At 35.9% G+C, this 24,427-nt stretch overlaps 1 protein-coding gene and 1 non-coding gene across 3 annotated transcripts; both read right to left on the bottom strand.

Annotated features, from left to right (window-relative positions):
• Positions 1 to 5,570: 5,570 nt before the first annotated feature.
• TRNAF-GAA lies at positions 5,571 to 5,643 on the bottom strand. The gene has a single exon. It is a non-coding gene; the product is annotated as a tRNA-Phe (tRNA).
• A 423-nt stretch (positions 5,644 to 6,066) lies between these two features.
• On the bottom strand, positions 6,067 to 9,552 carry LOC110873400 (heterogeneous nuclear ribonucleoprotein 1). 2 transcript variants are annotated; one of them, XM_022122318.2, is made up of 5 exons: positions 9,319 to 9,552; positions 9,122 to 9,228; positions 8,629 to 8,934; positions 7,219 to 8,344; positions 6,067 to 6,469 (listed from the first exon to the last, which is right to left on the bottom strand). In XM_022122318.2, the coding sequence occupies exons 3-5, from the start codon at positions 8,878 to 8,880 to the stop codon at positions 6,456 to 6,458; spliced, it is 1,392 nt and encodes a 463-aa protein (XP_021978010.1). In that variant the 5' UTR covers positions 8,881 to 8,934; positions 9,122 to 9,228; positions 9,319 to 9,552; the 3' UTR covers positions 6,067 to 6,455. The 2 variants fall into 2 exon arrangements, with proteins under 2 accessions (XP_021978010.1, XP_035831664.1); XM_035975771.1 differs by lacking the exon at positions 9,122 to 9,228.
• Between the last annotated feature and the right edge of the window lie 14,875 nt (positions 9,553 to 24,427).

The following is a 24,427-nucleotide window of genomic DNA, read 5'->3' as shown; positions in this document are numbered from 1 at the left end:
CTACCCACCAAATTGTAATTATAATGCTATGAACCAAAAGTTTCTTTACTCAAGCCACTCAGAATAAGTATTAGTTAGTTACTCTCATAATCTTAATTAAATAAATATTTTATTTGTACCAAAATATTTTCTAGGTGCTCAACACATTTAAAAAATATGTAACGTTTTACAATTTTTTTCTATCTCTACAACTGATAAATACTAAAAGTTGTAATCGATTGTTATGTGTTGCACACCAATAACGTTTTCTCTTTATAAAACTGATTTATATAAAGAAGCTGTAAATTAATTTCTGTCTTAATTTATAAAATTTAAAACATCCTTCACCTTAACAGAAAAAATAAATTGAGTTAGTGATTTGGATGAAAATTTATAAAAATTATATGACAAAATAATTAATTTGTTTTCCTAAAAATTGCATGTATATTCTTTTTTATTATATATGTAACAAAAATAATTAAATAAAAGAAATTAAAAAGGGTTTGAGTAAATTGCCGAAATCATCCCTGTGGTTTTATATTTGCCAGTTTCATCCAAATATCCTCAACTTAACAGAAAAAATAAACTAAGTTAGTGGTTTGGATGAAAATGGCAAAAAGTTACAAACGTTGGGGGCAATTTGGTACAAAAATGTCATTTTGGACGAAAATGGCAAACGTGCCCAAACCTCAGGGATGATTTTGGCAATTAGCTCTTTAATTTAATTAGTTATTAAAGGGGAAGAATACAAATTAATGATTTTTGTAAGTTTACCAATATACCTTTATATTAAAATTAAATGCAAATATTAAATGAAGTAAAATGAATCATTCTTATTGGTTGAAACTTCTTCTTTTTTCTTTTTACAAAAAAATTATTCTCATTTGAATCTTCCACTATATATATATACACACACACACACACACACATAGATATAAATTAAATTTATAGCTTTATATATCCACTCTATTAGATTTTAGTCCTATATACAAATTTACAACTTTATCTATACGTACTAGGCCAATCACGCCAATAAAAAATTAACATCAAATCTAAAAGTTAACCTTAAACCGCTAAACAACAGTCTGCTCAACGCCTCAATGTCTCATGGTGTTACCCTAAGTTGACTGTCTCCTACTATCAACGTCATTGTTCGTGCAATATGATTGTCACCTCATTAGCCATAACATTGTTATCCATAAGAAAAATATTATGCCATGAAATGTGTCTGTTTTCAAGACATAAAACTTGAGACCCAATATTGTCACTATCTCTCTCCATCAATTTAAATCGGGTAACACAGTTGTCAAAACCACTCGAAGTTCGATCAACGCTCGCGTGGAATATTCACTGCTTGAAAATGCTCGTTTGATTTGAGACTCGATTTAAATAAGGCGCCCCTCAATTCGGTTTGTAAACGAGTCAAACACAAGCAAAGGTTCGCTCGGCTCATGAAGAGCCCTAATTCCAAACACTTTCTCAAATGCACATGTACAAGTATAGCCATCATATTTTTTATGTGCAGTTAAGTACTTCGAGAATCCAATATCTACAACAACATCATTCAATCTTTTATCATTTTTTTAATTAATCAAAACTTTTATATCAAATAAATTGATGGTTTCAAAACTTTTATTTATCGTATAACATTATACGAACTTTAAGTAGGAAAATTAGAAATATCTATGAACATTGTATAATTGTTGCTTCAAGCTCGGGACATGGCACAATCATTAGTATAACAATGTGGGTTTTATTTTCTTTGGTTTGATTAATATGATCAATTGCTTCTATCTTCAATAATAATACAAAAGCGATATGGACAAAACTCTAAGGTGAAGTGAATCAATCATATGTTTAATTACGGGCATATAAACTATGTGAGTGATAGTAATTTTGACTTTTTTATTGGTTATTTTTTATTAACGAACTATTAATATGCATAAAATCTCTAGTGGTTTATTAAATAAATTGTTATCTTAATGAGACTGTTTTCGAACCATGTTCATATATTAAGTATTTCATAGACACGAACAAATAAAGTAATCATGCTGCTAAAAGTAGAACTAGAGTAATGATAATTACGTTATATTTTTACAAGTAGTGTAACCGTTATTATTCTTGTTCATTTCGTTGCAGTGTAATAATAATTACACAACAACAACATGAACTAGAATAATAATGATTACACTAGAGTTTAATAATCACGCTTCTAGTAAACTATACTGTAATTACTCTTTTTACAGTAATTTTGTAAACTCTTCTGTTTGTTTTTTCCTTCACTTCATATAGTTCCGCACTAAAACTTTTATTTGTTATAGATGAAAAAGGATAAAAACAAATTTTTTGGTGATTGATGAGAGGATCCAGTTTCTTCACGATTGTACTACGAGAGTGGATTGACCGTACAATTTGTGTGGCATCACTATCGTTACACCAATTAACAAAAGTGGTAGTTTTAATGATGCTAGTTGAGGTGTCACATATGTCAATTTTAAAATCTAATCCATTTTGTCAGTGGATGATATTCACCACTTGTGGTCTAGTAGTAGAGAGGTTTGAGTTCTTTAATGGAGATCCAAGTTCAATTCCCACTCGTGTCACTTTGGTGGATTAAGCAATGATAAATAGAGTCTAGCCTCCTTGTAGAAGTGTTTGGCAATATCTTGAGCTCACTCGGGTTTTCGCCCCACCGTGTGTTATGCCAAGAATTTTGCTCTTTTGGTGGCACGACTGTCAAGTGGCAGCCGACGGTATGGTTGCCCAAGCCAAACTTAAAAGCCAGCATGGACCCAGTTAAGACAACATAGTCTGGCCAGTGTGGGGCAACGAAACTTTCCAATTTAGGGAGTGCGGTAGCCTAATACAAGAAAGTCGTTCCAATTTTTTTTTTATATTGGATGATGTTTAACTATTTAATATATAACTAAACATTTTACTACTATTGTAACTTTAAAATGAGGTAGTAACATGTCATATTTTTCTTTAAATCTTGAGCTATAACGCTACTTTAGATTCACGTGTCTTTCATATTTTCTTTTCTTTTCATTTTACTAGAGGTTTGAATGTCTCACAAAAATCTTTTGTTGGTTTATTTTTATTTTGAAAGTTATTTTCATAGTTGTTCATCAATAATTCTGATAATTCTCTTGGTCTCTAACCACCGTTCTATCCTTTACCACAAACTACTTGTGTATAGTTTGGAATTCCGAAACAAGTTAATGCACTTCTTTACTCTTTGTAAACTTGAAGCATGTTTCTTCTTCCTTAGAAAAACTTAACCATATCCACAAACCACCAATGTACCATGTAGCAACCGAACCAAATCCAACGCGTTCATGGTATCATATGTGCCTCTTTAGTTTTAGAGTTAATTGCCAAAATCGTCCCTGAGGTTTGGGCATGTTTGTCATTTTCGTCCAAAATGACACTTTTGTACCAAATTGCCCCCAACGTTTGTAACTTTTTGCCATTTTCATCCAAACCACTAACTTAGTTTATTTTTTCTGTTAAGTTGAGGATATTTGGATAAAACTGGCAAATATAAAACCACATGGACGATTTTGGCAATTTACTCAAAGTCTTTTAAATTTCTTTTATTAATTAATTTTGTTACATATATAATAAAAAGAATATACATGCAATTTTTATATGAAAAAAATAATAGCTTTGTCACGTAATTTTTATAAATTTTCATCCAACCACTATCTAAGTTAATTTTTCTATTAAGGCGAAGGACGTTTATAAACTAAAACAGAAATTAATTTCTAATTTTTTATATAGATCAGTTTTATAAAAATAAAATCTACTTAAACCTCTAAATTTTATAAAACTAAAACGCTGGTGATCTTATTGAAAAAGGTCAAATAAAAAATCTTATCAAATGTACCAAGTTTGCAATTCATCTTCTACTCTTCAAAATTCGCTCCTAAGAAAAACAGAAGCCTCCCCCCCCCCCCAAATCAAACAACGTATCATTACCAAACCTTAAAACTACCCACCAAATTGTAATTATAATGCTATGAACCAAAAGTTTCTTTACTCAAGCCACTCAGAATAAGTATTAGTTAGTTACTCTCATAATCTTAATTAAATAAATATTTTATTTGTACCAAAATATTTTCTAGGTGCTCAACACATTTAAAAAATATGTAACGTTTTACAATTTTTTTCTATCTCTACAACTGATAAATACTAAAAGTTGTAATCGAGTGTTATGTGTTGCACACCAATAACGTTTTCTCTTTATAAAACTGATTTATATAAAGAAGCTGTAAATTAATTTCTGTCTTAATTTATAAAATTTAAAACATCCTTCACCTTAACAGAAAAAAATAAACTGAGTTAGTGATTTGGATGAAAATTTATAAAAATTATATGACAAAACAATTAATTTTTTTTCCTAAAAATTGCATGTATATTCTTTTTTATTATATATGTAACAAAAATAATTAAATAAAATAAATTAAAAAGGGTTTGAGTAAATTGCCGAAATCATCCTTGTGGTTTTATATTTGCCAGTTTCATCCAAATATCCTCAACTTAACAGAAAAAAATAAACTAAGCTAGTGGTTTGGATGAAAATGGCAAAAAGTTACAAACGTTGGAGGCAATTTGGTACAAAAATGTCATTTTAGACGAAAATGGCAAACGTGCCCAAACCTCAGGGATGATTTTGGCAATTAACTCTTAGTTTTAATCATCAACTTACATGAAGAATTTCCCATCCCAGGTATGTTTGACTCTTCAATTATAACTCTCTTCCTAATCACATCATCTATTGCAACTTTTATCTTGTTTGGAAGCTAAATCGCAAACAAAATGTTAGTGTATTCTAAAAGAAATATGCATAAACAACTTCTAATTGTGAAAAAGTTTCATTGGTGTCTTTTGGAGCTTGATAGCTAATCATGAAACCCCGATTTTCATGTTCAAAGATTCGACAAAAGAATTTGATTTTATTAGTTAGTATATAGACAAGTTACTGAATTTTAAAAACTTGCATCTTTCGCGTTATGACCTTATTATTAACACGTCCAACATATTTTCAAAAGTTGTCTTGATTAGTTTTATATCAATTTCATTATCGATTGATCCGCATTAATATACATTTAGCGTAGTAGCATCTAACGGTTTAATTCCTATACTAGGGTATAAAAGTCGTTGATTAATCAGGATTCTAGTTATTAAAGAAAAAATGACATTTTTTTGAAAAATACACAATCAGGGTACTTTTCGAAATTATAAATATAGTTAAGGGCTTCAAATCATATGATCTTGAACAGTGACGGAACCAGAACGATTTAGTTAGGGGGTCATCATAAGCTTATATTCTATACTGGTTCAAATTAGGGGGTCCATCTCTAAGTTTGTACTTCAAAAACTCAAAATTTATAAATAAAAATTCAAAAAGTTCTAGTGACCGGAGGGTCAACAGACCCACTTGACCCCCCTCTGGTTCCGCCCCTGATCTTGAATGAAAGAAACAAAGGCAGAATGTGAGAGTTCTGAAAGATTAGGGACTGAAAAAAATAACTTACAAAGTTAGGGGTGTAAAATGAAAGATCAAAATCAAGCAGTGAAAAAATGTTTGCGGTGAACGTGGATCGAACACGTGACCTTCAGATCTTCAGTCTGACGCTCTCCCAACTGAGCTATCCCCGCATTTGTTAATCCAATTGAACATTAAATATATAATCAAAACGACACCATTTTGCAACATATTATTTTAAGCAATATAATTGTGTGTGTTTAACATTTTCATTACATTTCATGCAGAGAAGTTAAAAACAATTAGAACTTATCGAGATTACTGTCGCGGCAATTGTTACACTTCTCGTCAAGATAAGTGGGGCCCACAATTACGTTTCATTTCACCTATGTATAAACAAAACCAAAACTAGTTGACGCGCGGGGGGGGGGGGGGGGGGGTTGTTGATCCTCGGAACGTAAAATTTTGTATTTAGTAAAGATAAACCAATGATATTAGTGTTTGATGTAAAAGTGTGGTTAGTAGAGTAGTTGAAAAGTTCTGGTTATGTCACTAAAGCGGATGAAAATAATTAATAAATAAATAAATAAGCAAGAAACCTAACGTTAAGTGAACTTATTAACTCGGATAACTAATCATTCATTCACACTTTATAAATCAAACGGAAACAAGCACTGGCAACTTCGCCAGACGTTACAACAACTCAACAATAAAGAATAAAACCGGACCGACCAGAAGAAACTGAAAGAGAAAGCGCGATTATTTGATCTAATCTACCACCCACCCAAATTCTTCAAAAGATGCACAACACATCAAAAGTGGAAACCTAAGGTCAAATAAAGATCAAAACTTGCCATCAAATCTTGTAATGTTTCTTTTTCTTCCAATAATCAGTGAGTGTGTTGGATTATACTATAGAGGGTTATCTACCAAAATAACTGTTCCCCCTATAGTTTACCTTCTTGTATGCAAATCTTGAAAACTTCTATGTAGCAATCCCTGAAATTATTCACCAAAAACAAATTAAAATCTAGATTTTGTATGAAAATATTCTTGAAAAAAATCTAGGGGTGCAAATGAGCCAAGTGGCTCCCGAGCTGCTCGAGAAAAAGCTGAACTGAATCGAGCCTTATCGAGCCCGAGCCGAGCTTGAGCCTAAATTAAAGCTCGTTTATTTATCGACCCCGAGCCTCAGTGGCAAAGCTTGAGATTTCCGACCGGGGGGTCGAAAACGCATATACCTAAAAAAAATATAAAACCGGGGGGTCGAAAACGTATAAACCTAAAAAATTCTATACGAAAACTACATACCGGCCACTACTGCCGAGCCTGGCACGTGAAGCTCGCCAGGCTCGTCGAACGTTAGTGTAATAGTAGTTTTTATTGATATTTAATAACATTTAACCCTTATTTGAAGTTCTCTAGTAAACGAGCCGAGCCGAGCTTCTTAAACTTGTTTACGAGCCGAACCCGAACCTAAAAATAACTTTGTTTAGTAAACGAGCCCGAGCTTCACATATCAAGCTCGTGAGCCTAAACAAGTCTATTATTTATATTATTTTTATTCAATATATTAATTAATTGATAATAAACGAGCCAAGCCCGAGCCGAGCTCGAGCTCGAGCTCTCATAAGTTAATCGAGCTCGGGCTCGGCTCGTTTGCACCCCTAAATCTTGAAAAGTTTCTTGAAAACATTCTTGAAAAAAAAATCTTGAAATTAGTTATGAAATTAACAAACATAACATACCCCTATTAGTTTGTCTATTTGCAATGCTATAGTTTCCAACATCTTCTGAACTGTCAAGCCCATAACTGAATGAGCCCGGACCAGACCCGTCTAGATCATTAGACGAAGACTGCCAAGTTGGGTCACCATACGGTGAACCACCACGGTACAAATTACCATAAGGCCCTTCATGACCTACACTGGGCCCGTTTCTTCCAAGTGTGAGCCCGTAGCTGTTTTCTGGACCCCCTATCGGTCCAATGCCTCCACCATTATACCCAGAAGAGCTCACTCCACCTTGAGTAGATATAGGAGACGAACCCCAATTCGGCCCGTTTCCAAATACTCCAAAACCACCACTTCCTGAACCGTTTCCAAAATACGCACCTGACCCGTTTGGGATTGTGAGCCCACCGTTCCCCCAGACGTTTCGGGTTGATGAATTAATAAACGACTCGTTTCTGACATTATTTTGGTTATACCCGATTGGTGCAATGTACCTATTTGAATTTCCACCGAAATACGGGCTCATAACTCTCCCATACCGCATATTATTAGAGGCTGTTCCAAATGCACCCGGGCTCAAAGCGGGCTCGAGATTCATTCCCATCCCATAACCCGATGACCCGAACGGAGAAAACCCGGTTCGCCCTCCACCAATTGGACTAAACCGACTATCGGTTCGACTCCCGTATCCTCCAATCGGGCTCATATTGAAACCTTGAGGGTAGGTACTAGTGATGAATGCGTTGGGTCGGGTTAACCCGTAGTTAAACCCAACCAACGGGCTCCGGTTCGGCCCAGGTGATAGCTCTTTTGGGACTGCCCGTTTGACCTCAACCATTTTACCATTAAGTTCATGAAACGTCTTAATTAATACCCGATCAACCGCTGCTTCTGAATCAAATGTGATGAATCCAAAACCTCTTGGCCTTTGAGTGTTGTGGTCGTACATCACCACTACGTCTGTAATGCCACCAAACTGATCGAAATATTTCTTGAAATCACTCTCGGTGACTGTAGATGCTAAACCGCCGACAAATATCTTCTTTGTACGGCCTGCAGGACCCGGTGATCCTTGAACGCTGCCATTGGTTCGGTTCAGTCCATGGTGGTCTTCCCTCGGAACTGCCTTCTTTGCTTCCACCTGAAAATTTCGAATTATTCAAATTATGATATACAAAACATACATAATACATTCTTTTGTTCATTCTACAATATATAGTAGGGGTGTTTGGATGCGCGCTTTTCGTGCATAAGAGGGTGTTTGGCATTGTGTATTTAAAACGATTACGTAATATGGATTAATCATAATCAGATAATCTTTCACAAAATGCAATGCCAAACACGGCCTTATTACGAAACTAAACGCATATCCAAACACGAACACCTTGCGTGTAAACTAGGGTTAGAAGCTTTGAACAAACTTACTGTTCTACCATCAATCATATGTTTCTCCATTACAACTCTCTCTGCAACAGCCGAATCAGCAAAGACCACAAAACCGAACCCACGAGCACGCCCAGTGATTCGATCGCGCATGATCACAGCCTCAATCACTTCACCATAACTACCAAAATACTCTTTCAATCTCCCCTCATCAGTATCCCAAGAAATCCCACCAATAAACAGTTTACCGAAATCCGGTTCAATCTTTTCCACAATCCCATGTTGAATTGCCATCAAATTCGATATAAATTCAACTAAAAACTCAACTCAGATGCAAACCCAATTCAACTACACCAACATAAACATCAAATACATCATAATCTTGAATAAAAAATCAAAACTTTACCAATTTAACACAAACATAAATCAACCCAATTACCCAAACAAGAATTCAGTAATACGAAAATCCCAATTCAATAGATCAAAATGTGGATATGTAAAGATTAAAAAGATTCAATCTTTACAATCTTTTTACCTTGAATCAAGTAAAACAGTGATCCGATAACACTATCTGAGTATTCAGGAACTAAATTCAAGAAAATCAGATCCGTAAAACACCAATCCCAAGTAGATTTCAGATTCCTAAAGCCCACAATTTAAACAGATCAAATAATAAATTAATTAAAAATAACAAAACAAAATCAAAAAAATTGGGATTTTTTGTGCACTCACCATTGACGAAAGCCTGATTTAAAGAATGAGATCTTGAGAACAGAGGAGGTGTGGGTGGTTGTTCTTCAACAAAAGGTAAGGTATTGTTGTTTTTGTTTTTTTAAATAAATAAAAATATAAACTTTACATTTTCTTGTTTATTCCTCCACTGTGTATGTATATAAATGAAAAGAAATAGAAAGAGGAGAGAGAGGGAGGCGGTGTGTTTTGGGCAATCAATCCTCTGGTGTAAGAATATTTGAAGGAAGCTAAAGAGAGATGATGTGTTTGTTTTTAAATCTTGGATTTGTGCAACTAAAATAATTAAACCAAATCTATGTTAGTGTTATTTTAATGTTTGTGGGATTTATTTATGTTCACAATTATGCATCCTGATTTGGAAATTTAACCTTGGGTGTATGTATTTTTTTTTTAATAATTTAACAATAGGTTAGTAAAGAAATGACTGGGTCGGATATTTGATAAGGAGCTGATTCGATAATTAAAATATTTTTATGTGTTAGATGTTGGTTGTTAGGTCCTCATACGCAACCACATTAAGTTGTTAGTACAATTTGGTTTAGTATTGGTAAAAGGGTAATAAGAAAATAAGTTTTTATGAATATTATAATACGTTTCTCGTGAAAGTTATTGAAGACGTTTAAACACTAGATGGCATGCTTTCAAGGACTAGGAGTCTTATCCTTCATTTACGATGTGTTTGTTGGCGACTATCTGTCTAAGGGTGTTTAAAGTCTAAAAGTTATATCTCCTACTCTGATCGTTACGGCCATACAATCTTAATTTCTACGATGTTCACTTGCTTTCATCCTAACCAAGCCATTTTAGGTTCATTGTTTGCTCATCTTTGCTATACAATTGTTAGTTTCTTTAAGCATCACCCTTTTAAGCCATCATTTACCGTGATACACAATTCACATAAGTTAATATTTTGATACCAACTAGTGAAAGCTTAATATTCAAAATGACTTTTTTTTTGTTTAACAATTAAAGATGCATAAGTGCCATTCTTATTAAGTAAGATAGTTGCACCAAAACTTTTGGAATCATAATTGATTTTGAAGGGGTATGACCCCGATTCAATCTATACCCATGGAAACCCTACTCGACTTGAGTTTAACTTGGTATGCAATTTTATTATGCCTACGTAGCATACTAAATACATCGTGACAAAGGGAATGATGATCTTGTCTAATAGAACCTCGAGATGTCACTATAATATCAAGACGGTTATGCCTTTACACGGGCCTCATTCATACGTGACAGTGACATCAACACAAATGTTTCCTTATAAATGCTCTTCCATAAGGTAATGTAAAGGAGATTCTTAATCTTTCCCATTTGCTTTTGATACTTTCGGTTTCCTGATGCCATAGGCTGTGGATCTACTTAGTCGAGTTCAAAAGGTCATGCATAGTAATGTTATGATCCCGAGATCTATGGACGTAGTTTTTAAAAGACTTAGTTTTGCTATTCAAAAAGGGGTAACGACGCAGCTTGTTGCTCGTTTGTCATCTATCTTGATGTAAATTCATAACACGATTAATTAAATGAATACTTATTCTCCTTTGAAAGGTGGTCACATGGAGAAATCCTTATTATGGCGAGGCTGATGGTGTTATGTTCTCTAAAATTGTGATAAAGGTGATCGAAATAATAAAGCTAAAATGTTAATCAGAAGTCTTTTGTTGAAGTTTACACAAGATTAGTCCAAATTTAGGGCCGCCCTAGGCACGGGCCTAGGGCCACCAAAAATCAAGGGTCACCAATTTATAGTAAGTTTTATATATTGTATATGTATTAGGCCCAAATAAAAGCAAAACTAAAGCAATTTTTTTTTGGTTAAAGGAGCCTATATTAAAATTGTTTAGGAAAAAACTCCTACATTCAAGGCTAAAGGCCTAGTTGCAAATTAAACTAAAGAGGTAATTGCAGGACTGCAACAATCATCAACCATTCGACCCTAAACCCCATCCCAATTCAGCGAATCATTGTATCAACGCCTAAAATAGAGCCGCATTCATCGTTCCCACCTCATATTGCAGCCTACTCTGTCGATAATCACTCATGGTCTCAGGATTTGAAGAACTTGATAACGATCCTTTCATCAAATAATTTGCCTCAATTAAAGCTAGAAAAATAATTTGTATTTAAACATTATACTATATCTATAAAAACATATAACTATAAAAAAATTAACATCGCCAACTATAAACTTTTTAGTTTATGATTGTCGGTCCTAAGCCTGCGTAAAGGAGGTGATTTTTGTTTCTAAATATGTTGAAAATGATAATTTTGCAAAAGAGCCTTCATTCCATAGTTCGTTTAGGATCTTCAAAAACGTTAGAACGACCCTGAGTCCAATATTCGGGTATTCAGATGTTACTTCTTATACATCTAAGCAATAGTAACAAAAGTATAGGGTCTAACTTAACTAAAAGATTAAAAGTTCATAAATGAGCCAATACACCATGTTTTTATGTTCTTGGGATGTCCGTCTCACTTGTTTCTTGAATCCTCTACCTTCTAGCATGTATGGTCTATACATCGCACAAGTAACATAACTATAGTAATCCTCGTTATGATAAGCTATACCATATCATGTCATTTTAAGATTGTGTTTATTAAGATAAGTATTTGTTATTATCTTTATGTTGCCGTACTTACTATGCCATGCTCACATCTTATCGCATTCGCATCTTATACAATATACTATTACACTGCTAAATCTTGTCATGATATATTATTTATCCTTTCGTCATATCTTGAAACCACATAAGGCTTAGTTCACCGCCCGACCATACACCACACAGTTTTTACACATGCACAAGCAAATCATTGTGTGTGTGTGTGGAGGGGGGGGGGGGACTGGGTGAATGAGCGCAAAATAATTTACCGTCGTCTATACGTTGATCAAGTATGTAGTGCCGTTTATTTCACATACTGCGTAACATCTTAACCGACATGCTTTTTAGGCACACATGATGTTCAGAATATTCTACATTGTCATGTAATATTGTATCTTGTTATATATCCATACTAGATTACAACTCCGTGTATTACACGGGTTTAATAAATGTAATTTTATATATTAAATAAAAAAACAATCTATTTTTATAAACCTCATTTGTTACACGTGTTGAGTAAATATAATTTTATACATTAAATAATAAAAATTACATCTTTAAGAAACTCGTGTATTGTGCGAGTTGAATAAATGTAATTTTATATACCAAACAAAAAAAAGTTATATTAAAAAAAAACATGTGTATTCACAGGTGGAAGAAATGTAATTTTATATGCTAAATAGTAAAAAAGTTATATTTAAAAAAACTACGTGTATTATACGGGGTTGAATAAATTTAATTTTATATAGCAAATAATAAAAAAAATGTTATATCTTTAAAAATCTTGTATATTATATGGGTTTATCTATTGTTAAAAAAATCTTTCTAAATCAAAATGGATTTTTTTATTATTTTTTAAATTAGATTAATACTATTTTAAATTTTTGGTTTGATTAATAAGTTGATAATAAAATTAACAATAAATAATATGCATGTTTATCTACTATTAAGTTGAACAATGCTTTTTAATTTAGATAAGACTTTACGATTTGAAGTTTTAATTTAGATAAGACTTTATTATTTGAAGTTAAGTTTACGTCAATAATTTAGAGTTGATAAAATTTATATTAATTTAATTAATATTTAATAATTTAAATTAAATAATAATTATCTACAATTAAAGATGGTCTAGAATAATAATAATTGTTATTTTATTAGTTTCTTTTATTATAAAGTAAGATAAGATGTGTTTGTTGTCTAAATGTTTCTCTTTCTTAATTTCTTTTATTCATATTTAGTTATGTCTTAATAAGGTTGTAGGGTATGGGGTCCGTCCTCATCCCCGTCGAGGTTCGACGCCGGCGAAACACCATCCCGGCCCCCTCCCGTCCCGTCCTCACCGGCTTGCTCAAGACGTTGGCGACGATCCAATTTTGGTGAGGCCCTGAAGGGGTATGGTCCCAGATCTCGCGTCAGCATCGACCGCGAGTGACCATTACCCTTATCAAAACCCCCACTAGCTAACAACCTACCTGTGTCCGTGCGGGAACGCGCCGACACAGTGGTTGAATCCAATCTGCCCAATGATGGAGGAGGACTTACCTGGAATATGAGAACGGTATAGTGATGCGGCTGGCACCGCATCTGGTGTATGAAAACGGAAGCGTTCACAGCGATGCGGCCTAGCACCGCATCCAGTGAACAATTCTATCAATACAAGGGAGCTGGATAACAACAACAGTCACCACGGACGACGATGCGGCATGGCACCGCATCTCGCGTATTTCTTGATCAAAGAGTGAGACGCCGGAACGTCTACAGTTACCGCAAACAGCGATACGGCCCGCACCGCATCCTGTGCACTCAGCAAGTGGGACTGACACCACAGAGCAAGTAGCACCAATGGCAGCCGCCTGTCAGGTCTACGTAAGCGACAGACTGACGTGGCGTCACCTCCACAGCCGACATGCCTGACACACCTGCAAAGGTGCAGCATGCCGTCAGTCTATCCATCCACCTCCTCCTTCACTCCTCGGCTATAAATACCAACCCCAAACCAGGTTTGAGGTATCTCTTTACAACTCTCTCACTACTACTACTATCATACTTTGCTTCCCGAGCAGACTACTGATTCTCACGCTGGAGAGTGGTAACAAGGAGCACCCCCACCCCATCCTCCTTGTTACGAGTCACGGTTTATTTCCTTGTGCAGGAGATCAACCGGCAGGCGATCTAGCCAGCGATCCTCGTGTCACGGCCCCGACCCGGTTTGACCCATCTCAGGAGCCGCGGGACAGAAATCCCGTGATATCTATTTATTTGATTTTAGCAGCGGAAGTTTATCATTAGGATCTTTTTAAAGCTAAAAACTTTTCCTGATTATTTTATTTCACAACTCGGGATATAAACCCGGTAATTTACAATAACATGATTTCACTGAGAAATTTTTATTTTTACAAAACATATTTCTTTATGTTATAATGAGTCACTTTCTTAAGCTTGAAATGCTACCCAGCACTTTTCCCGAATTACAATAGATCACCTGAAACATGTTTGAAAAAGGTTTTGTCAGCAGGAAATACTGAGTGAATCATCCTATTTAAAATGACTCGTTTATTATAATTTACAGTATTAAGAGAGATTACAATGTTTCTGATATCAAACCAACTACCCACAGTATTTGTCACTCGACCTGATCTGTGACTATGGTCATACCACTATTGGCTGCCCCAATAGTGACGAATATCACAAATTTTAGGTTCGCCCACCTAATAGTGATAAAAACAGTAGTAATGTGCACAATACCCCACATACCGGCTGTAATTTGGTAATTACATAAACTTAATCACTGTAATTATAATTCTGAAAATAATTTGGAGTATTGTAAAAACATTTGATAAAAAGAGAATGACTCACCTTGCAGATTTAATACGGACAAAATATGGATTAGCCTTGTTAACCTAATTTAAATAACCATGCACACAAAACCGGGTTAGTAATCAATACAGCATTTACGATAACTCACGAGATCAAATTCTCACAACGAACGACAAAGTGCGATACTTAAACATCCATCGAATTAACGAAGAACGACAAAGTATAACCCTAATGTGGGCGGCACTTAAACATCCATTGGATATATTGATCGGTCGGAAAATGAATCGTAATAGCGATCGAGTTATTACCCTGTTTTGCGGCAGTACTTCGTGATCAGTGTGTGTTTTGGGACTGTTTATACTATAACTCGACGTATACAGAGAATTTGGACGTCGTTTTTGTGCCCAGATTCAAGTGCCAACATCCCCTATTTATATCTGAAATTTGGTCTCCCTCGCGTGTCGCGACAGGGAAACCTGGTCCTGTCGCGTGGCGCGACGGGTTACTTTTTAGGGTAGGTTAGGTTCGTGTCCCAGTTGCTTGGATGAGCTGACAATTTCGTTAAATTTACATTCTACAGCAAGAATTTAAGATAATTATTAACTAGGGTTTAACCCCCCCGAGTTTTAGGGGCCCTGATCCTGATTCCGATTGTTATGAAAATTTTAGGGTTTATGCAGAATTACTTGGGTTTCTCAATTTAGGGTTTCCTTAATAGATAATTAACCTACTAAGTATTAGTTTTAGTGAGAGTTGTTACATCTTCCCCACCTTAAGAAAAATCTCGTCCTCGAGATTCACTGAAATAGATGAGGGTATTTCCGCTTCATTTCTGATTCCAGCTCCCAAGTGTATTCTGGTCCTCTCTTTGAATCCCATTTGACTTTGACTAGCACCAGTCGCTTGTTTTTGAGAAACTTGACCTTCTTGTCTTCTATTTGCAGTGGTTTTTCTACGAATTTTAACTTTTCATTTACCTCCACATCTTGAAGAGGTACTACCAGGGATTCATCTGATAAACAATTCTTGAGATTGGATACATGAAATACATCATGTACTCCAGCTAGTTCTTCTGGTAGTTGTAAGCGATAAGCAACTGGTCCTATTCGTTGCATTACTGAAAATGGTCCTACGTATCTTGGACTTAGTTTTCCTTTCTTACCGAATCGTACTACTCCTTTCCAAGGTGAGACTTTTAAAAGTACTTTGTCTCCTACCTGAAACTCTAGTGGCTTGCGGCGATTGTCTGCATAGCTTTTCTGGCGATCTCGAGCCGTCTTTAGTCTTTCCTTGATTTGTGTTATCTTGTCTGTGGTTTCTTGTACGATTTCTGGGCCTGATAATTGACTTTCTCCTATTTCTGCCCAACAAACCGGAGTTCTGCACTTGCGTCCATACAGTGCTTCGAATGGAGCAGCTTCGATGCTTGAATGATAACTATTATTATAGGAGAATTCGATTAAGGGTAAGTGGTTATCCCAATTACCACCAAAATCAATCACACATGCTAGAAGCATGTCTTCTAGAGTTTGGATCGTCCTTTCACTTTGCCCGTCTGTTTGTGGATGATATGCAGTACTTAGGTTTAGTCGAGTTCCCATTGCTTCTTGGAAACTTTTCCAAAAATGAGAAGTGAACCGACTATCTCTATCTGATACAATGGAGAGTGGAACTCCATGTAAAGATACGACCTCATCTACATACAATTTTGCCAATCTTTCCATGCTAAAGGTTTCTTTCATAGGTAGAAAGTGAGCAGATTTGGTTAATCGATCCACAATTACCCAAATCGCATCATTACCTTTTCTGGTTTTGGGTAACTTAGTAACAAAATCCATTGTTATAAGTTCCCACTTCCATACTGGCATCTCTAATTGTTGTAGTAGACCTGAAGGTTTCTGATGTTTTGCCTTAACTTGTGAACAAGTAAGACATTTAGAAATATATCTAGCTATATCCTTCTTCATTCCTATCCACCAGAAATTCTTTCTTAAATCTTGGTACATCTTATTGTTTCCTGGGTGTATAGTATACCTAGATTTATGAGCTTCCTCTAAAATCTTTGATTTTAAATTTCCCAGCTTAGGTACCCAAATTCTGCTTTTGTGGAATTTCAAAATTCCATCATTTCCTTGTTCTAATTATTTTATGTAACCTTTCATTCCTTCACCATCATCCTTGATTGTTGTTTCCTAAATTTCCTTCAATTGTTCCTTTAAATCTACTTGTAGATTTATTCTAAGAGCACGGACTTGCCTTTGCTTCTCATGATACTTACGACTTAAGGCATCTGCGACTACGTTTGCCTTTCCTTCGTGATATTGAATATCACAGTCGTAATCACTCAGGATTTCCATCCATCTTCTTTGCCTCATATTTAACTCTTTTTGCCCAAATATATACCTTAAACTTTTATGATCTGTATAAACAGTAAACTTACTTCCATACAGATAATGTCTCCATATCTTAAGGGCAAAAACTATAGCTCCTAATTCTAAGTCATGAGTCGTATAATTTTCTTCGTGCTTTTTCAATTGTCTTGAAGCATATGCAATCACCTTTTTGCGTTGCATAAGCACACATCCATATCCTAGTGTTGAAGCATCACAATATATTTCAAAATCTTCAGTTCCTTCTGGTAAGGCTAAGATTGGAGCATTGGTTAATTTCTGCTTCAAGATTCTAAAGGCTTCTTCTTGTTTAGGTCCCCATTCAAACTTAATGGATTTACAGGTTAGCTTAGTTAATGGTACAGCTATCTTGGAAAAATCCTTAATAAACCATCTATAATACCCAGCTAAACCTATAAAACTTCTAATTTCCATCGCGGTTTGCGGAACCTTCCAATTGGTAATTGCTTCTATCTTAGCAGGATCTACGTGAATACCTTCATGATTTACCATGTGTCCTAAGAATTGCACTTCTTGTAGCCAAAATTCACACTTCGAGAATTTGGCGTACAACTTTTCTTTTCTTAACAAAGTTAAGAGTGCATGCAAGTGCTGACAATGTTCGTCCTGACTTTTTGAATAAATAAGTATATCGTCTATGAAAACAATTACAAATTTATCCAAATATGGTTTACAGATCCTGTTCATCAAGTCCATGAATGCTGCAGGTGCATTAGTTAACCCGAAGGGCATGACTGTAAACTCATAATGTCCATACCTAGTTCTAAAAGCAGTTTTAGGTATGTCTTCTTCTTGAACCTTTAATTGATGATATCCGGAGCGCAAGTCTATCTTAGAAAAGTACTTAGCGCCTTGCAATTGATCGAAAAGATCATCAATCCTAGGTAATGGGTATCGATTCTTAATTGTAACCTTATTTAGCTCTCTATAATCGATACACATTCTCATTGATCCATCTTTCTTTTTCACAAACAACACTGGAGCTCCCCAAGGGGATGAGCTAGGTTGTATGAATCCTTTACTTAATAATTCATCTAATTGCTTCTTTAATTCTAACATTTCGGTAGGAGCTAACCGATAAGGTGCCTTGGCTATCGGTGTAGTTCCTGGAATTAGATGAATCCTAAATTCTACTTCCCTATCTGGTGGTAACCCAGGTAAATCTTCTGGGAATATATCTGGGTATTCTGAGACTACAGGAATTTCCTTAAGTTCTTTACCCTTAGTACTAATGATTATTGAAATCATATATACTATTCCTTGTTTTCGTTCATAATTAGCAACTTTCATTACTGATATGAACTTCATGGGTTTACGCGGTTTATCTCCCGTAATCATGATTACTTTTCCAGTAGGTGATTGAATTTCTATAGAGTTTTTATCACAAATGATTTGAGCATGGTTGGCTATTAACCAATCCATCCCTAACACAACATCAAATTCAGCTAATTTCATAGGTAATAGGTTTGCAGCAAATTTATGACCTGAAAGTTCTATTTCTACTTTTTGCAAAACCTGATTGATTTTTACTGAATTCCCATCTGCGGTTTCGACTTTAAAAATCTGCCTAATGTATGTTAATGGTAACTTAAGAGCTTGGCAGAATAAAGTATTTATAAAACTTTGATTTGCACCCGAGTCAAATAATACTTTTGCGTATACGTTGTGAACTAGGAATGTACCAGCTATCCCATCTGGGATGAGCTCTGCTTCTTGAGTGGTTAGCTGGAATGCTCTGACATTCTTTTTAGTAACTCCTTCGGTCGCCTTGGGTTTGTTGTCTACTGGTTTGACTAATTTAGGACATTCTGTTTTGAAATGTCCGGCTTCTCCACAATTGTATCAAATTATGGATTTCTTTCTGCAGTTTTCTTCACGATGTCCTATAGTTTTGCAAAAATTGCAAGTTATATTACATCTTCCAAAATGTTTCTTTTTGCAAGTTTTGCAGAATGGCAGAGTTGAAGATTGCCCTGCTCCTCTTTTCTTGAAATTACTACTATTACCCACCCGAAATCCTTGGGTAATTTTCTGAGCTAGTTCCTTCTTCCTGTCTTCATCTCTTGTGCGTATCAGTTCATCAGTTAGGGTGTTAGCTAATTCTACTGCATCGTCAATAGTGCGAGGTCTCGCAGCCTTAACGATATTGCGAATTTCGCTAATTAATCCCCAAATATAGCGAGAAATGAGTACCGGTTCTGGCGAAGCCAGTGTTGGTACCACTCTAGCATATTCAAAGAATGTCGAAGTATAACCACGACAATCCACACCTATCATCCGATGATTTAGGAACTTATTTGCCATTTGTTCCTTTTCATACTCAGGACAGAATTTTCTTTCTACAAGATTCTTAAATTCTTCCCAAGTTATAGCATAAGCCCTATTTCTTCCTTTAGCTTGTAACACAGTGTTCCACCATTCGAGTGCTCCTTCCTTAAAAAGATTTGATGCGTACGTGACCTGATCATCTTTGGCACACTTACTTATTGCAATTACTGCTTCAGTTTTCTCTAACCAATGCAGTGATGCAGTTGCCCCTTCATTGCCTGCAAATTCAGTGGGTTTACAAGCAAGGAATTCTTTGAAAGTGCAACCAGGTGTTGTAGCTTTCAGTTTCTTAGGGAGCGGCGTATGCTGCGATTCATTATCATGATTAACATGATTATTGCCCACGTTTACACTATTACTGAAGTTATCTTCAGAAATACGTTTAATAGGAACGATATGTTGCGGTTCGATTGGATTTTTCACAGCAGCAACGATTGTTGGAATAGCATTGGCTATCCCTTGAGCAACAATATTTTCAATATCTTGCCTAGTCATATATTGATCCCCTGGATGTTGCTCTGACTGATTAACCTCATTTACCGGTTCATTACCAATGTTTGCCATCTGCTAATATATATATAGTTTTTATTAGTATCTGATAAATAGCAATTATACAAAACAATCAGATAATTTACAATACACGTATAGTCAAAACTATCGATTTCTCGATTCCATTATATATCAGTTATAGTATGCATCACTACACACCAATATCTTACAAAGTTTTATTCGTAGTTATTTACAGACTGATTTTACTATTACTTTTGCTACATAACCATAGTTTTACCATCCTACTATCTTTCGTCACTTGTTGTTCTAAAAACGAAGTTCCCTTTCATCATATTTCCAGGCAATTTGTCCCCCTATCTCCCTGATTCTATTTCCTGCATCCATCAACTCTTCACCAAAATGGCGAAGTTCAGCCATATTTTCGTTACTCATTGGTGGATTAGGTAGGGGTTCTGGATCGAATTGTGGAAGAAAGGAATAAGGATCGTTGACAATATTTTGAAATTGCCAATCATTCGTCCACCATTCGTCCATTCCTACAGCTTGGGAGTGGACTATTGGTTCTGGGATTGCTGGTTCAAAATTCATAGGGAGTTGATTTTCAATAGGATAGGTAAAAACATTAGTATTGACAGGCTGAATAGTCTCACAGCTTGCCAATAGAAAATCTATTTCCTCTTGAAAAGTTATTCCCTGGTTTTGGTTGGAGCTCTCTCCAATTTCCATCTGAGTTGGTCTAGAACCTTGTCCAACTTCCATTTCTATTTCCTTAGAATATTCCTCAAACTGCATTCCCATTTGCCTAGAATCTTCCTTGACTTCAGTTTCCATTTCCTGCTGTTTACAATTTTCCTTGGATACAATTTCTTTTCCTTTTTCTAAAGGATTGTTTATTTTAGGAAGTTTTGTAGTTGGCTTTTTCCTACGTATACGACTCCCCCATACATAATTCTTTCTTTTCTTTTGTTTTGGCTTTGTCAAAGGTGGAGCATTGAATTCTACAGGTTGTTCCACATCAGGAAAGTATCCAGTAATGTCTTTGGAAACTTCTACATTCACCGGGTAAAGATTGAGGTTCTGAAAGGCTTCAGATATCTCACTCATGCTGTGTAGCATATATGCAAAATGCACAAAAATGCTAAGTTAAAACTTTGGAACAAAGTTTAACAAATAAACATTGAAGTTTTATTGCACACTATTTGTACAAAATAACAGGAAAGAACACACTCGGATTTATTTATTTATTTACTGGGAAGTGTTATTACTAGACTTAGGATGTTTAAAGATCTGCATGTTCTGCTACAGTGGCTAGCATATACAAATTTGCCCATTTCTCATCTAGCTTGTCTTCCCAAGGTGATTTATTGATTAAATCCTGGGTTTCCTTTTAATCTTCTTTTCTCGGATTTGCTCTTTACTTTTCTTAATAATCATACTCCTTTTTCTAGGAGAAAGTGGTTTCTCATATTGTGCTTTTCGCACAAATATTCCTTCTTCAGGAATTGCAGGGAGTTTTGAAGATTTGGTTTGGGATGAACTTCCCTCTTCGTTGACTGACCTATCTAATTTAAGATAGATATTTAGCAGCTTTTGCTTACCCATACTGTAACTAACAAATAGTCAGTTTAATAAAACACATAATCACATAATAGTAATCAGGGAAAAATTAAGTATCTCTAAATACTTAATTAGCTTAACTCAGTGGCTCTGATACCACCTTATTTCTGTCACGGCCCCGACCCGGTTTGACCCGTTTCAGGAGCCGCGGGACAGAAATCCTGTGATATCTATTTATTTGATTTTAGCAGCGGAAGTTTATCATTAGGATCTTTTTAAAGCTAAAAACTTTTCCTGATTATTTTATTTCACAACTCGGGATATAAACCCGGTAATTTACAATAACATGATTTCACTGAGAAATATTTATTTTTACAAAACATATTTCTTTATTTTATAATGAGTCACTTTCTTAAGCTTGAAATGCTCCCCAGCACTTTTCCCGAATTACAATAGATCACCTGAAACATGTTTTTTGAAAAGGTTTTGTCAGCAGGAAATACTGAGTGAATCATCCTATTTAAAATGACTCGTTTATTATAATTTACAGTATTAAGAGAGATTACAATGTTTCTGATATCAAACCAACTACCCACAGTATTTGTCACTCGACCTGATCTGTGACTATGGTCATACCACTATTGGCTGCCCCAATAGTGACGAATATCACAAATTTTAGGTTCGCCCACCTAATAGTGATAAAAACAGTAGTAATGTGCACAATACCTCACATACCGGCTGTAATTTGGTGATTACATAAACTTAATCACTGTAATTATAATTCTGAAAATAATTTGGAGTATTGTAAAACATTTGATAAAAAGAGAATGACTCACCTTGCAGATTTAATACGGACAGAATATGGATTAGCCTTGTTAACCTAATTTAAATAACCATGCACACAAAACCGGGTTAGTAATCAATACAGCATTTACGATAACTCACGAGATCAAATTCTCACAACGAACGACAAAGTGCGATACTTAAACATCCATCGAATTAACGACGAACGACAAAGTATAACCCTAATGTGGGCGGCACTTAAACATCCATTGGATATATTGATCGGTCGGAAAATGAATCGTAATAGCGATCGAGTTATTACCCTGTTTTGCGGCAGTACTTCGTGATCAGTGTGTGTTTTGGGACTGTTTATACTATAACTCGACGTATACAGAGAATTTGGACGTCGTTTTTGTGCCCAGATTCAAGTGCCAACATCCCCTATTTATATCTGAAATTTGGTCTCCCTCGCGTGTCGCGACAGGGAAACCTGGTCCTGTCACGTGGCGCGACTGGTTACTTTTTAGGGTAGGTTAGGTTCGTGTCCCAGTAGCTTGGATGAGCTGAAAATTTCGTTAAATTTACATTCTACAGCAAGAATTTAAGATAATTATTAACTAGGGTTTAACCACCCCTGAGTTTTAGGGGCCCTGATCCTGATTCCGATTGTTATGAAAATTTTAGGGTTTATGCAGAATTACTTGGGTTTCTCAATTTAGGGTTTCCTTAATAGATAATTAACCTACTAAGTATTAATTTTAGTGAGAGTTGTTACATCCTCCCCACCTTAAGAAAAATCTCGTCCTCGAGATTCACTGAAATAGATGAGGGTATTTCCGCTTCATTTCTGATTCCAGCTCCCAAGTGTATTCTGGTCCTCTCTTTGAATCCCATTTGACTTTGACTAGCACCAGTCGCTTGTTTTTGAGAAACTTGACCTTCTTGTCTTCTATTTGCAGTGGTTTTTCTACGAATTTTAACTTTTCATTTACCTCCACATCTTGAAGAGGTACTACCAGGGATTCATCTGATAAACATTTCTTGAGATTGGATACATGAAATACATCATGTACTCCAGCTAGTTCTTCTGGTAGTTGTAAGCGATAAGCAACTGGTCCTATTCGTTGCATTACTGAAAATGGTCTTACGTATCTTGGACTTAGTTTTCCTTTCTTACTGAATCGTACTACTCCTTCCCAAGGAGAGACTTTTAAAAGTACTTTGTCTCCTACCTGAAACTCTAGTGGCTTGCGGCGATTGTCTGCATAGCTTTTCTGGCGATCTCGAGCCGTCTTTAGTCTTTCCTTGATTTGTGTTATCTTGTCTGTGGTTTCTTGTACGATTTCTGGGCCTGATAATTGACTTTCTCCTATTTCTGCCCAACAAACCGGAGTTCTGCACTTGCGTCCATACAGTGCTTCGAATGGAGCAGCTTCGATGCTTGAATGTTAACTATTATTATAGGAGAATTCGATTAAGGGTAAGTGGTTATCCCAATTACCACCAAAATCAATCACACATGCTCGAAGCATGTCTTCTAGAGTTTGGATCGTCCTTTCACTTTGCCCGTCTGTTTGTGGATGATATGTAGTACTTAGGTTTAGTCGAGTTCCCATTGCTTCTTGGAAACTTTTCCAAAAATGAGAAGTGAACCGACTATCTCTATCTGATATAATGGAGAGTGGAACTCCATGTAAAGATACGACCTCATCTACATACAACCGAGCTTGCGCGGAAGCGCAGATACAAGCCGGACCTACCCCGGCACCACATACACCTGCGGGTCGTATTTTACAATACGACGGCAGGGCACCCTCACGTCCAGCCTCCAGAAGCAGGCGTGAAGACCGCGGATCCTCTTACTGTGAGGTCCGCACAATAAATGAGGACGATTCCTCATATGGGTCTCGCACCAGAGGCCCAATACAAAGCCGCCTGGGCCCTCAAGGCGATAACAGGCGGCAATCCACAGTCCACCGTGGTTCCGGCATCCAAAGCCGGCTGGGACCGCTGCCCCAACACGAAGGGTATGGCCGTACCGACCCGGACGACCATACATATTGCGGGGATTCTCAT

This window comes from Helianthus annuus, chromosome 8 (assembly GCF_002127325.2).
Source record: "Helianthus annuus cultivar XRQ/B chromosome 8, HanXRQr2.0-SUNRISE, whole genome shotgun sequence".
Lineage (NCBI taxonomy): Eukaryota > Viridiplantae > Streptophyta > Magnoliopsida > Asterales > Asteraceae > Helianthus > Helianthus annuus.
The sequence above is the reverse complement of the archived record's forward strand: the minus strand, read 5'-3'. Positions and strand labels throughout refer to the sequence as shown.